Source organism: Phocoena sinus, chromosome 2 (assembly GCF_008692025.1).
Source record: "Phocoena sinus isolate mPhoSin1 chromosome 2, mPhoSin1.pri, whole genome shotgun sequence".
NCBI lineage: Eukaryota > Metazoa > Chordata > Mammalia > Artiodactyla > Phocoenidae > Phocoena > Phocoena sinus.
This window is the reverse complement of record NC_045764.1, coordinates 129,208,153-129,222,776: the sequence shown is the minus strand read 5'-3', so window position 1 is coordinate 129,222,776 and position 14,624 is coordinate 129,208,153. Positions and strand designations below refer to the sequence as shown.

Genomic DNA, 14,624 nt, shown 5'->3' with positions numbered 1-14,624 from the left:
GCTCCAAAAGAAACAGTGAACAAATAAACTCCATTTTTCACAGTATCAAAATTGTGAGTTTGTCTTTCCTATTAGATACTGAGTTTTCTCTGAGAACACCGGGTAACGTGGTGTATGTAGTAGAGAAAGCAAAGCCCTTGGAGACGAATTTATGTTGAAAACTCTGCTCTATCACTTACTAGTGACAGGATCTTGGGCAAATTGAACTGCTTCCTCAGCTGCATAATGAGGGTGATGACACCTTGAAGGGCTGTGAGGATTAGCCGTGACTTGTATGGTACCAGACACATAGTAGGTGCCCATATATTTCCTCCCCTTGCCTCCAACTGACACAACTTACCAGATACTCTGCGAAATTCATGGACAACACCCTGCTAGAAAGCTTCTGCTTTGTACCTTATGCTTCCAAATGACCAAATGACTCAATTCTATAAAAGTTAAATGTTTGTTAGAAGACTTGAGAACCCTCTTCTCTCCCACCCTAGTCATCAGGGGCATATTATACCCATTACCTTATTTAATCCCCAACAGTCCTTTGAAGTATCCCTGTTTTACAGCCGAGAAAGCTGGAGCAAAGACAAGACAACGGATTCTCCTTTAGGAGCAGGGCTCTATACTTTATGTCATGTTGCTCTCACATTTGGTCTTGTGAATGCATGCTTTTAAGTGCAATCACTCATTATTCTGAAATTAGAACCAATATTCCAATAATGTCTGTAGAATGGGTAAAAGTTAAAGTAGCTATTTTATTGTTATTAAAATATTATTATATTTTAAGGAGAGTCCTTTCAGCCCCACACTTTGGGACTGAATAGTGGCTGACTGCCACACCCTCTCAGACGGAGCCTCTTGGAGCCTTGGTTCCTTCATCCCTAACTTGAGAAGAAGAATAGTACCTGCCTTATGGGAATACAAGGATTCAATGAGTTACACATGAGCTTCTAACACACGTGCAGCGGGATGTGGCACATGGTAGGTGCTCAGCATCGGCTATTAGCATCATCTCCACAAGGGCCATTTTGCTCAGAATTCTACCAGGTTGTCCTTTAACGTGCTCTATTATAGGAAAGAAGAACAAAAAGAGAACATTCACTCTTGCATAACTGAGAACTCAATTAAAAAAGGCACTTTAAAGACAAATAAAAGTAACTTTATTGACTGCTAATCTTACCATGAAATTCCTATAAGAATAATTACAAAATAATGCAGTTTTTTTTCCACACACTTTTGGTATCATCTTGATATGATGATCCTTTCACAGAAAGGATTATTTACAGTTTATGTAGATATAAAGTTCATTGTTGCAAATACAAATGTAGATGTATAGAGGCCAATATATACCAAATTGGTATACTGAGTAGCAATGGATATTAACAAATGCAGAATAAATACAGCTTTATACTTCTCCTTTTTTATTTTTAAAACAATTTCCAATACAAAAATGTAGATATTCAAAATGGATTTTCACATACATATATATAATTCTGCTGCAAACAGTGGATCAAAAAGCAAAAATGTCCTTAGCATGTTTCATTTTTGAAAACCCACAAGACTATTCATAAATGCAATTAGAAAGAGGGTGTGCAAAACCACCAACGATGCTGGAAAAACCCTAAAGACCTGATTCTGTTTGAAGTAGAGAGAAAATAAAGTATAAAGCACTATGTACTTAATTAAATATATTTTTTCTTAATGTTTAAACAAGAAACACTAGGAGCTAAGGAAATGTACCACATTATGAGCTGGGCTCTTTAGAGTCAAACTTCATCAGGATTTGTCTCTTAAACATCTGTAAGAAATGGTGGATTATTTAATGACATAAGTAAAATAGTCATTAGATGATCCTTTCATACTTTCATCTTTTTATACAAAGACTGAGACACTTTTATACATTCTGATACCTGAAACTTTGGTTCTTTCAAACATTTCATAAAAGCAAAATCATTTCATGACTATAGAGTGTCATAGAGTTTTTTTCCTTTTAAAGTGTCAAGTTAAGCCAATTTGGCCAGGCTTGTGTGTACACACTGCCCTGTCATGTCCATGGCGGCGGCATGCTAGGGACAGTACAGGTGGAGTTTGTTCTCGTTCTCCATGTGTTTATAATACTGACTCCCATCCATGGGGAACACTGCAGATGCTGCCGTACCCTAAGTCTATTTCTTTGTTACCTGAAAACTTAATTTTGTATAAAAATATGACTGTTTCTTTAGAAAATAATATAGTTTTTTTAATAAAACCTGGTAGATAGAAAAAATGGTATATCAAAATATGGTAAACAAATGTTGTAAAATATGAAATCATTAAAAACATCTCATAGAAAGACATTGTGCTAAAGTACTTTCCTGAAGTGTGAGCAACACTGTTACTGTACATCTAAAGGTTATTAAGTTCATTCTCCTGACTTGGTTTCATTATATATCCTAACAGCAGTGGCAGTAACTGTCTTAAAAATGGTTCTTTCTCAAACACTAACATTTTCTGTATACTTCAAAATTAATGAAAAAGATATCCTCTGGATCGGTGGTTTTCAATCCTGTTACATACTAGCTCCATCTGGAAACTTTAAAAGAAAAGGCAACTCCACCTGGGTCTCACCGCAAGGGACTGATTTAATTCATTCAAGGTGGGACCCAGACATTGTTATTTTTTTAAAGCTCCCCAGATAATTCTATGATGCAACCAGGGTTGAGAACTATGGCAAAAGACACATGAGAAAACAGTTGTTCTTAACTCTGTATCTATCAACTGATTGTCTGTAGGCATCATTCATTTGATGACATATCCTCTGTACCAAACAAGAAAGACCATGTATATGAGATAGTCATGGGAGCCAAAATGAAAAGTTAGTAAGCTTTAAATACATATAAACACACACAGTCTCATATATTTACATATGTATAACAGGTACGTATAGTTAGGGTATTTTGGTTAAGCAGAAACCAGCATGACCATACTTTGCTCTTGATTTAAAAAAAAAAAAATCCACCAAGTACAGACATATTTTAAGACATTTCCATAGTTTTAACAGAAACTGTTTTTGGAAACTCCACAAAATTCATATGGCATGAACACAACTGATCCGTTACTTGGACAAGGGGCTCAGCTGAGTCCTAGGGCTTTCTGGAAGAGCAGGAGGATGACGTGGCACTGACCAGGTGTGAAGGAGTCACAAGGCATCACGGCATGCACGGTCTTTTGGTTATTGCTTGACTCACATCTTCTTGGCCCTCGGCTGCCCTTCTGGTGGAGGCATCTTTGGCGTGCTGGATTTTGACTGCTTCGTTCGTGTTCACTTTGGTACAGCCCCAGTGGGGTGGCAATGGCTGTGAGTAGGTGACGGTCTCTCTACTAAAAAATGAGAGCCTCTTCTCTCTCTCTTCCCTCCAACCACCGGCATTTCATGACGGAGTGGTAAAAAAATGTACAAGCAAACAAAGGAACCCAACAACATCTTTCACATGATAAAAAGAAAAAAAGTGTTGTTACACGTAACTGAACTGGGAAACAAAACAATGAACAAACACACCACAGTTGGACGTTCTGAAGGCTTGGTAACCAGTAAAGCACATTTCCTTCCAAAGGATCAGTGAACTTCTGGGCACTTGTCTTGTGTACATTCTCTGTAGTCCTTTTACTTCTGTGTAATACTTAAAGTGCAACTGTCCCTCAGCTTTTATTTCTGTCGCAAATATTATAAAGAAAAAGCTATGTTTGGGGTGAAGAAAATATGGCACAGTAATAGGTAAAGAAAGAACCCATGGCTTTCACAGCCTCTAGCGAACAGCAGGCTGTCTGTACAGCTGCACATAGACATCCTTTATACAACAAACTCTGGAACTTCATCGTGGGTGAGATCCAGAGAAAAGTATTTGCTGGTTCTTTTGACTGGAAAAGCATCTTGGATGTTGACACACTGCTGAGCCAAGCAGCTGCTGCAATAGAGGCCTTCCTCATCTAGTTCATGGCCACACCCAAAGGTATAACTCTGAGCAGTGTCCTGACACAGCCCCGCAATGCGCAAAAAGTCTTTCTGATACAGTCTGATATCATCGAGGCTCAAGCTATGTCGATCGGTGGAGGTCTTTGGCTTTCGACATATAGTCTACAAGACAAGAGAAGGTTGAAACAACTTTAAGAGCATAGACTAAAGCAAAAGTTTAGCACTATTTGCCTTGTACAGAGAGAAGCTGCAAAATCATAAAAGGTTAAGGAATCCTTATATGTTAGGAAGTGGTTCCCAGTCTGTGGTTTGTGGGCCCTGAGGCCCTGTGGAGCAAAACGTCACTACCACCACCACCAAATAATAGCAGCTAGCATTTACTGAGCCCTTATTGTGTGCTAGACCCTAGAATTCATTTAATCTTCCCATCAGTCTGTGAGCCAGGTGCTATTATTCTCCCCGCTCTACAGATGAATAACCCAAGGCACAGGGAAGTCAGTGCAATGTGAATCCAACTGTCTCTAGCATCTCAGAAACCAAGCAGTTATCTTAAAATCAGGTTGCAGAGGTAAAGATACTGTTTCTGGGTTTTTCCATGAGGATATGGCAATTCAGCACGGCAACACTCTCATGCTGAGGTCTGTTATTCTTTTTTTTTTTTTTTTTTTTTTTTTTTTATGCGTTACGCGGGCCTCTCACTGTTGTGGCCTCTCCCGTTGCGGAGGACAGGCTCCGGACGCGCAGGCTCAGCGGCCATGGCTCACGGGCCCAGCCGCTCCGCGGCATGTGGGATCTTCCCGGACCGGGGCACGAACCCGTGTCCCCTGCATCGGCAGGCGGACTCTCAACCACTGCGCCACCAGGGAAGCCCTGTTATTCTTTTAATAAGAAATGGGAAAACAAACCAATTATTACTCAAGAAACACAGTTTAAAAAACTGTTTTTTCAAAAGCCACAATTCTTGGGTAGAAAAATAACACGAAGTGCTCTTGGTATAGCAAATGTTGGGAGACAGCCCCAGGATAAAGAGGTGGGCTCCCGAACACTGCAAGAGGTCACACTCTGACAAATGCTCCACACAGCAGGTAGCAGACTTTTAGAACTCATTATCCCAAGAGGTGGTTCCAGCTGAAAATATAAGTAGGTTAAAAAATGGTTCCAATAATTACATGAATGGAAGATCCTTAATGGTTACTTAATGAAAAGAGGCATTACAGTTCTAATCTACTTTTGCGGCTGAAACCACAAAGGCCAGCCTTGTTAGAATAAGATATCATTTTTGCTGGAGGCAAAAGTACCAGGAAGAAAGAACAGAGCCTGAGCTCAACAACGTTTTCTTGGAAGGGTCAGGTCTGAGAGCCTCCTGAAGATGACGATCCTTGTACTGACGTCTTCTGAGGCTCCACTGAAATTTCACATAGAATTCATCAGGTCATCGCCACAAAGCATCAAGGCAGGCACACGAATGCTCTTCCCATCTGGTAGATGTGGAAGCTGATCCTTCGCTGTGCCCCACAAACGTTCATGTACAGTAAGAGCTAACGCTGACTGGCAGGGCTGGGGTGCAAACCCAGTCAGTTTGACCCTGGAGCTTGTAGTCCTAACCATCACGCTACATGTGCTGCAATAAATATCACTCACTGGAGTTTCCAGAAGAATATTTAATAAAATGTCACGTTCACATTATGGTTACTTAAATGGAAAAGAAAAAAAGGACAAATGAGAAAAAAAGGGAAGAAAGAGAGAAAAATATAGGAGGCAAAGATTGCCAGAATGCAAGAGAAAGAAAGAAAAGAGGAACACACGTAGAAGGAAAAAAACGAAAGAGACAGAGCACCCAAGTGCTTCCCTGGAGACAGAGGTGAATATCAGCAGTAGATAATATCTAAATGCTGCAATGGTGTATTTTAATTTATCTATATCTTCTGATAGTTTAATAGTCTAACCAGTGATCATGGGTTATCAAATGCTCTAGCTTAGCATAGTTTGAAAATTCAATCTGAATGGAATAATTAGAGTGTGGAAACATTTCTACCGCAACACACCTGACGAGAAAATTACTCTCCCAGTTGTTGAGATCAACACACACACACACACATACACACACCAGAATTAACCTGAAGCCTGAAGACTAGAGGCTTCCCACCCACATAAAGTATGAAACAAAGTACATAGTTCATCCAAATAAAAACCCAACTCAAAGATATAACAGAACTAGAAAATAAATGGGACATAAATTCAGACCTAAAACTAGAATGTATGTATCTACTAGGAATCATTTCATTAAGGTTTTAAATTTCTGCTCATTTATGTAATTATAAATGTAAGTTCCTATTTAAAATTTTCTATACCTTCAGCTGCTGATTTAAAATTTCAATCCCTTGCATACCTGTGGGAGAGAATCAGTACTCTGGCCTCGAAGTTTGACCACCGTCTCTGAAGAGCTGGAGGTGGAAGAACCAATTTCTTTCACAATCAACCCTAAAGTGAAACGCAGAGGAAAACGAGTGAAGACTTCAAATTATTCTCATCCCTCTTGCCACTCATCTGACATATACTGCTACCAAGAAGGAAAGGGCAACTATTAACCACTGCCCACACATCTCACTGTAGCCCTTTGGCGGCAGATGACCAGGGGGGATCACATTCTCTCCTTGTGCTGCCGTGAACAGGAGGAGTGAGATACATGTGGGGTTAGAGCACAGGACGGAGGTTAGAAACTGCATTTCCTAAAATAAACTTTTAATTAAGCTATTTATGATGCAGTTAGGAATGAACACAAAGGCTGAAGGTACAAAGCAATCTCTTTACTGTATCTCCTAAAGCTCCCCCCACTCTCCACACAACACTGACTTTGAATTTAACCTGGACACAGCCTCTAGGTCTGGCTCTACTTAGACAAGCAGTGGTAAGTGCAGGGCTCGGGCCTCCTCTGGAGTCACACAGATCTGGGTGGAACTGGGTTCAGGTAAGTTAAGGAGCTGTGTGTCCTGGCCAGTGTCTGTGTGTCCTTGTGTCTGTCTGCACCCTCTTATAAATGGCGCTGAGCCTAGCACCCATCCGACTAAAGAGCAAACGCCCACAAGGGCTAGGTCCAGGACCAGCATATGGAACACACGGTGTTCCGGAGGCTCCTCTTGGCCAGCGGGAACACCATGGCACAGGCCTCCTGCAGCAGATGCCACCGGTGAGACACCAAAATGGGAGGCCACGGTGAGAAGTCAGTTCTGGGGCTCTGAGGTCAATGGAGCTCCTCGTCACCCCAGCGCTCGGGGAACCTGATAATTCAGAAACAGAAATCCAGGGGCTGACACTTCCCTAAGTGACTGTGGCATGGGAAAAAAGCATCCAGGAAAAATGTTTCAGAAGGTAAAACTGTCAATGTGAACTGGAGATGTAAGTGAAGACCACTCATATTTTTCTTGCAAACAGATGGAGCAAGTGAATAGGTCAGGCCCCAGAGCCCTAAGGCTAAATGGCTTAAGTACATTTCTACCTGATAAAAAAAGAACCTTGAGTAAATAATGTGATTTTTATTCAGCCACTGCTAGTAACCTACAGAAATGACTTTTTGTATTCTATCTCTTTAGAAGGGTCTCGTAATAATTCAGTGTCTAGAATGTATTGTTTGATGATTAGTTCAATTAAAAAATGATATATGTACATTCTTGGTTTACATGTAGACAGTTTAAATTATTCTCAGATGACACTCATGTTTTGGGGTTGGTACAAAGTGCTTGAGTAGAAGATCTTTCTCTAGAAAGCTCCTTATCTTCTAAAAAGCCTTAAACTTTTGAGTCAATCTTCATAGGAAGAAGATGTGGACTAGTGCACTGGTTGGCACTGGGTATGGTTCCTTTTGAATTTCCTTGTAAATGTGCCCTTTTCTGCCTATTAATAATTTGCTCCAAAACCCAGAACCAGCACTAGAAAACTCAGTATCAAGCCTGGTGCTCAGAACACTGAACAGACTCCTGCCAAACCTCCACAAGAATGAAGGACAGAGCAGTACACTACGTCACTACTCAATCTTAGCTCCATGTTTTTAAAACAATGGGCTCAAATTGTAGAGATTTTGGCAAACTAGGATGATGCAAAGAATAAAATAAAAACATCCATAACCCCATCATCCAGAGAAAAGGCTATTAATATTTTATGTATATTTTGTCATATACATGTAAACATTTTTATAATTTGAGATCATACTATCTAAACAATTTGTACTGTTTTTCTTACCTAGGTTTCTTACATTATTAAGTATCCTCTGAACCCACTAGCTAAGGAGAGGACCTTCCCGAGGGAGCTCACCAGAGTGTCCATTCAGCTTCCGAGACAGGAGCATGTCCTCTGTGATGTAGATGCACATGTCTGGGCTGACTTCCAGGGACTCTTCATTCATCCTCTCCAGGTCCCTGGGGTCGTCAACCAACATCTCTATTTCTGACAAAGAAAGAAAAGATATTTAGTGACATAAAGGGAAATGGCCACTGTAATTCATAGCCACACCTTGAGGGAGGTTATTTAATTATTCATATTTTAAAATAAATCTGCTAATGAGACTCCACAACAGGAAACTCTAGCGACAACTCTCAACTAGATGCTGCTTCTCTTCTTCACAGGACTGCTGTGTTATCTACAAATCTGCTAATGCCATGATTTGACTGTCAACAAGGACAGAATGAGTAGTGCGTGAAGCTCCCCATCACCCATAGCTGCCTTCTCTCAGAGCATTCAGCGACTTGATTTGATATCCACGTGAATTCTATAGTAAGCACACGTATGTTCTGCAGTTTCCCTTAATGGAATCAGTGTATCTTTTCCCCAAACCTGAATGCTACAGCAATTATTTGAAACAGAAAAATAAAAAAGATGCACACAAGTACTAAATTTGGCTGATACATGCTATAGGTCTGATCGTGTCTTAAGCCTTAACACAGGTTTAAGCAGCCAAATGCTGTTTCTTTCTTCTCTATTACTACATCAATTCTAAAGAAACAATAATGCGAAAAAACTGGAAGAGAAAAAGCAGAGCATCCCAGACGACAGGTCAGCACTGTTAGCTCCGACGGCCTGGGGGGCAGGTTACCATCGTCCTGCAAATCCTCCTCCAGCCGGTCCTTGCCGCCACTCTCCACCCCGGAGGTGTGGGAGCTGCCGTGGCTGGTCATGGAGCTGCAGGTTTTCAGCTTGCGGTGGATGGCGCTGCCGGGGTAGGCATCTTCGGGGCCCGCGTCCCGGGCCTTGGTGTCGGCCTCGATGCCCGAGGTGTGAGAGCTGCTGTGGCTGGCGGTGGAGTGACGGGACAGGCGCTTATGCTTCATGCTGCCCGCGCTGCTCCCGCTGGCCCGGGACCGCTTCTCCAGCTGGTCCATGTCGAGGTCCAGGTTGTCGCTGATGTAAGATTCCCGGTACTGCTTCTTCTCTGTGTGGTGAGGAAGACACCTCGTCATTATATTCAACCAAGGCAGAAGGAACAGCTGATTAGCGGGGGTCAAGCCAAGAACAAGTACAATTTCACATTCAGAAGTGAGTGAGTGGAAAGTGCTCATAATTCTGATAGGAGCTCAATTTAAGAAGACTGCAAAATGAACAAAAACCAGTACCATAGATATGAGGCGAGTATTTAACTACTCAAAGAGTTTTAAAGCTTCAAACACACCATAGAAGAATGCTACTCAAAGTGTAAGATGGCAGATCACTTCTTGTCTGCAAACTGTTATTGGTCCACAGTGGAATAAGTTCAGGAATTGAGAATAAACATTTAGAAACTTTTAGAATGATCTGACATTGCCAGGACATCCACGAATGTGATTTTGAACTTTGCAAAAGTATCGGTCCACAGTGGATTAAAAGTTTTTAAAAATCTGGTCCTTCCCCACAGATAATTTCAAAAGGACTGCTACAGAAACAGTTCGATAAATCTACTTATGCTAATTGCCTTTCATTTGATTTGTTCATTTGTTCAATTTGGGCCATTGTTAGCTTAGCTCTAGCTGTTGAAGACAATTTAAAATAAAATTATTCTTCTGAGAATTCCTTTCAAAAAATTCTAGAATTTAGATTTTCATGGATGAAGATTGCTTTTCTCCATTGAGGCTGAATCAGTGAGGTTTTACCATCTATTAAGAACACATAGTAATCACTACTGGTTTGATAATTTATACTCATGTAGCCTCTGACTGATAAAACTGTTCTTTGATTTAACATGTCAGTACACCTCTTTAATGTAGCAAAGACATAATATTGGAAAGTCCCTTTTATCGAATGCTAAACTAACCATTACATAAAGGCACAAAGTTACAACTGAGCTACAGGTGTACAACTGATACAAACATACTATTTTTGTGCTTCAAGTCAGAAATTTAAAACAAAGAAATAGTTAAACTGCCTTGTATCTTTAATACTGATGAGATATAACACATTAGAACAATGTTAAAAATGGAGAGTGCATTTGGGGAATGTTAAATTGATATTATTTCAGAAACTGCTGACTACTAGACTAATTGGGTTCTCAAGGGCCTGTTAATGGATTTAATTGTATTGTGTCTTGGTTAAGTAAAAATACTTGCACTCTTGATGTTTGAATCCAGCTCTGAAGTATAATCACCACAGGCTTCCCCAGAGAGGGAATGAACATCAGCAGGAAGAGAAAATATGCATTCCAGGATGCAAAATGGAAAAAATGCTTGGAGAAGGCTGTGTGTACATTTCTGGGCTTCGGCCCTTTCATGTCAATTCTAAGGAATCAAGCTGAAACACACAAAGGTGAGTGTGTGTAGCCACACAGAGGCAGACTGGAACCAGACATCAGAGCCTAACACACACATCACTGCAACAAAAGTACATCCATCTACAGCCCATTTTTTAGGGTTAGACTGGGTTCTAATGATTCCTATTTTCTGAAGGCAACAGGAGTTAAGATGAAGATGAAGAACTAAAGGGGTTTGCAAAATTCTCATACTTTCTATTCACTGTAGTTTCAATACAATAGCCATGTTGCCCTTGGAAGGGTGGAAAGTGAAGAGAAAAAGTAAAAATAAAAAGTCCTATATGGTGTTCGAGTTCTAAGACAATTGAGAATTGTGGATCTAATAATTTAAAAGCTTTTCTGTCTCTTTACAAATAGCCCTTTTACTCCCAAATTTCTTGTAGATTTGGAATCAACTACAGTTATTCTATACTCACAGGCATAGTCACTAGAAGACAAGCACTTTGCCAACTTGTTTTCTAATAGGAGCCTCGCATGAATTACTTCCTGTCAATGTGTCAGCGCAGCCTTGGTGTTCCACGTGCTGGCTTCTATTCCTGTCATCGTGCTTTATCTCTTAGACCCTCTGCAAACATTTAAGAAGCTTCATACCAATCGGTTACAAAATGAGGGAAACACTGAAATAATTCTGAAATTTATTCTAAGAGATGCAAAATGCAACCTCTCACCCCCTAGTAATCACTGGTGTCAACAGGGCAAATCATCAATGTGTCAGTGTTCTATTTATTCCCTCTACTGTAAAAGCCCACAGACCACCAAGTTTTTCATATGTTATTTTGTAATATAATGCAGTCAATGTGCCCTCTTGACACAGACCTAAGAATAAGCCCTAGCTATTGAATAAAGTTGAGGTGAAAAAAAATTTTAAAGACAGAAAGCATTTTTTATCCATCTGTTCTAAATACCGTAAGATTCTTGTGATCATTTTTACTATAAAATGAGAAAATAGTGTTTCAGACAAGGTGGCTCTAGATGAAATTTAATTAAGAAAAATATAGATTCTTTTCATGCTGTGATTTTGGCTAATGTTAATAGCTTTTTTTGTTTAAAATGATGGAGTCCTTAAGTGTGGGTGAGATAAATGGATTCAGGCCAAGGTAAGTCCAAAGAAACTGTTTCAGGCTTTCTTCAGATCTGGAGGGATTTCTAAGCAGAGAAAACTAAAGATGTAAAGGAAAAAAAGCCATCCCCGCAAAATCTATCCATATGTATCCACGTAAAAGATCCAATCTGCATCTTTATCATTCCCTCACTGCCCCTACTCACATAAGCTCCCAAATGCACTTGGTGCTATGCTTGATAACAGACAAAGCCCTCCCCTCTTAACTTGACATTCTATGAATTTTGCTTTAGAATCTGTAGGCGACGTCCGTTAATTCTTTCAAGCTCTAAGGGGCTCCCGTTAAGGTCACCTAAACAAGAATTTACTAAAATGCTGTTGGCAGAGAGCTGCAGGAATAAGTGAATTTCACAAGGTGCCAAGTTGGCCATTTAGGAATGAAGCCATCTTGGCAAAATGACGGGCTCTGAACCTAAGTTACCTATTCTCACAAGGTTCCTTGGCGCTTCTGTCCTGTTTAAATTCCTAATCTTCATATCAGCGTCAGAGAGATATATGCATTTATTATACTGATGAGTCATCATGGGAAAGAACTGGCAGTCTAGCAGCAGAGGAAGCCAATACACTTGACAGTGAGACCAATTCTCTCCAAAGACAGATGCAGTTTGGTGGCAGACAGTGGAAAATGATTCACATTCCAACTGCTACTTAAATTACAATGGCTTCTCCAAACTGGGTCTCATTTAAATTGACAGACAGCTTTTGAGAGAAATCAATCAGATGCAAACCTCTATAAGGTTTTTGTTTGTTAAGAGAGAAAATGGTACAGATGAACCTGTCTGCAAGGCACAAATAGAGACACAGATGCAGAGAAACATATGGACCCCAAGGGGGGGAAAAGGGGGGTGGGATGAACTGGGAGATTAGGATTGACATATATACACTAATATGTATAAAACAGATAACTAATGAGAACCTGCTGTATAGCACAGGGAACTCTACTCAATGCTCTGTGGTGATCTAAACGGGAAGGAAATCCAAAAGAGGGGATATGTGTATACACATAGCTGATTCACTTCACTGTACAGCAGAAACTAACACAACATTGTTAAGCAACTATACCCCAATTAGGAAAAAAAAGAGGACAGGTACTTGTATCACTTCTTTAAGAAAAGTGAGGTCTGAGAGGTCGAAATCTGTTTCCGATATGGACCTAAGATATGAATCTGCACCCTAATATTCATGCAAATACCCCAAATAGAATCCAATCGAATTACCAAGAATTACTACAAAATGAGTTTGCAAAAAAGTCGAAGATATTAAAAAACCAAATATGCAAAGTAGCATTTTGGGGGATTAGAAGCTGGAGTGTGCCAAACAGGGTAACCACAGGAGATAAAGAGTTAACCATTAGGTTAATACTGTGAAGTTGAAGTCTGCTGCTAGAAGCCCCCATCCCTGTCTTCCTCTCTTCACCATGACGTGACCCCACTTTCAGGGCCTGGAACTCTGAAGCCCCAAAGGCACTGCTCTATTCTGTGTCTCAGCAAAGCTCCCACAGGACTGGCTGACAAGATCCTCAATTGTAAACTTCTCCTTTGTTTGTCTTTCTTGCTCAGCCAGACACGGGGCCTCCTAGCAGTCAACAAGAGGCTGGAGACATTCTGTGACCCACCTTTATTGTCACTCTAACCTAAGGAATAATCACACTGGAAGGAATTCCAGATAGCCTGTGGGTAACAGCCCCAAGGTGGATCAGTGTATAAACAAAGCTCTGAGATGCAGATAAAAGCTGATATGCACATAAACCCTGGCCTGCACCTTCATGTGGTGGCTTTCTGCAAGAATTCTCAAGCCAAGTGTGGGGAAACCTTACAGAGACCGTTCTCGAAGGTAGCTAAATGGCAGGGATAATCTTGGATATGCTGACTAGCACTGTGGGCCTTCCGGGACAGTGCTGAGATGAAACAGGAATGCTGCTGGGGATCTGGAGACGCCGGTCCCCAGGTCCCACTCTTCAGAAGACTAAAGCCCCAGTTCTTGGCAGCTGTAGGGTACGGGGCCCTGGGTGGCAAAAGCACCATCTGCTTCCCGCCCAAGACCCTGCAGGACCTTCGTTTTCCTCCAGCTTCCGGATGTGGCGCAGGACAGGCTGCAGGTTCATGTAGAGGCGGTGGCTGTTACTCAGGAGCTGCAGAAGGTGTCTGGAGCGCATGGGGCACCCTGTGTAGTAGATGAGCTTCCTGGCTGAGGGCAAGCCATCTGGCAAAATCTCAAACTTCTTCCCCTGTGGGGGGAAGGCATGAATCAGATCAGGAAGAAAAGTATCCGATGTGCCAAGCTCCCCTTCATTTTCTAGTTAGTAAGGAAAACTACAGACTCAGAAATAAATGTATAAAGCTCCATCCAAAATTCCCGGAGGATAAATTACTGTTTTCCCTTTCAAAAACGTCACAGGACAGAGGATTACCAAAAATTCAGGGAAGTGCCTAGCCAGGGTCTTCTGGTTCCATCTGGTATCTCTGGCTGGCCAGGCCATTTACATAATGGAGAAGAGAAGGGCCCATCACAAAAGCATCCTTAAATGTAATCCCAACACCCTAACTCAGTAAACAAGACAACAAATTCTAGAAGGGTAATGCATTCAAATATCTGTTGAACACTTACAATGTACCAAACACTTTGCTAGGCCCTGAGAAAATAACAGCGCAGAGGACAAAGTCCCTACCCCTATGTCACTACATTCTGGTGGGAGAGATGGTAAATAACCACATAAAATAATTGCAGCGTATGATTAATTCTGGTAAGGAAATAAACAAGGAGCTATGATAGTGAACAATAAAGGATATCTA

General features: G+C 41.0%; 1 protein-coding gene across 5 annotated transcripts in view; it reads right to left on the bottom strand.

Moving 5' to 3' along the window:
- Positions 1-1,128: 1,128 nt before the first annotated feature.
- The window catches only part of FRMD6 (FERM domain containing 6), an 80,330-nt gene continuing 66,834 nt past the window's right edge, over positions 1,129-14,624 (bottom strand). For 3 of the 5 annotated variants that reach the window (XM_032623706.1, XM_032623707.1, XM_032623708.1), the window contains exons 10-14: positions 13,885-14,059; positions 9,030-9,365; positions 8,252-8,383; positions 6,333-6,424; positions 1,129-4,105 (exon numbers count right to left, since the gene is read on the bottom strand). In XM_032623706.1, coding sequence (XP_032479597.1) covers positions 3,821-4,105; positions 6,333-6,424; positions 8,252-8,383; positions 9,030-9,365; positions 13,885-14,059 — 1,020 coding nt within the window. In that variant the 3' untranslated portion in view covers positions 1,129-3,820. Of the gene's footprint in view, positions 5,349-6,332; positions 6,425-8,251; positions 8,384-9,029; positions 9,366-13,884; positions 14,060-14,624 lie in introns of all 5 variants that reach the window. The other 2 variants (XM_032623710.1, XM_032623709.1) reach the window with 1 other exon arrangement.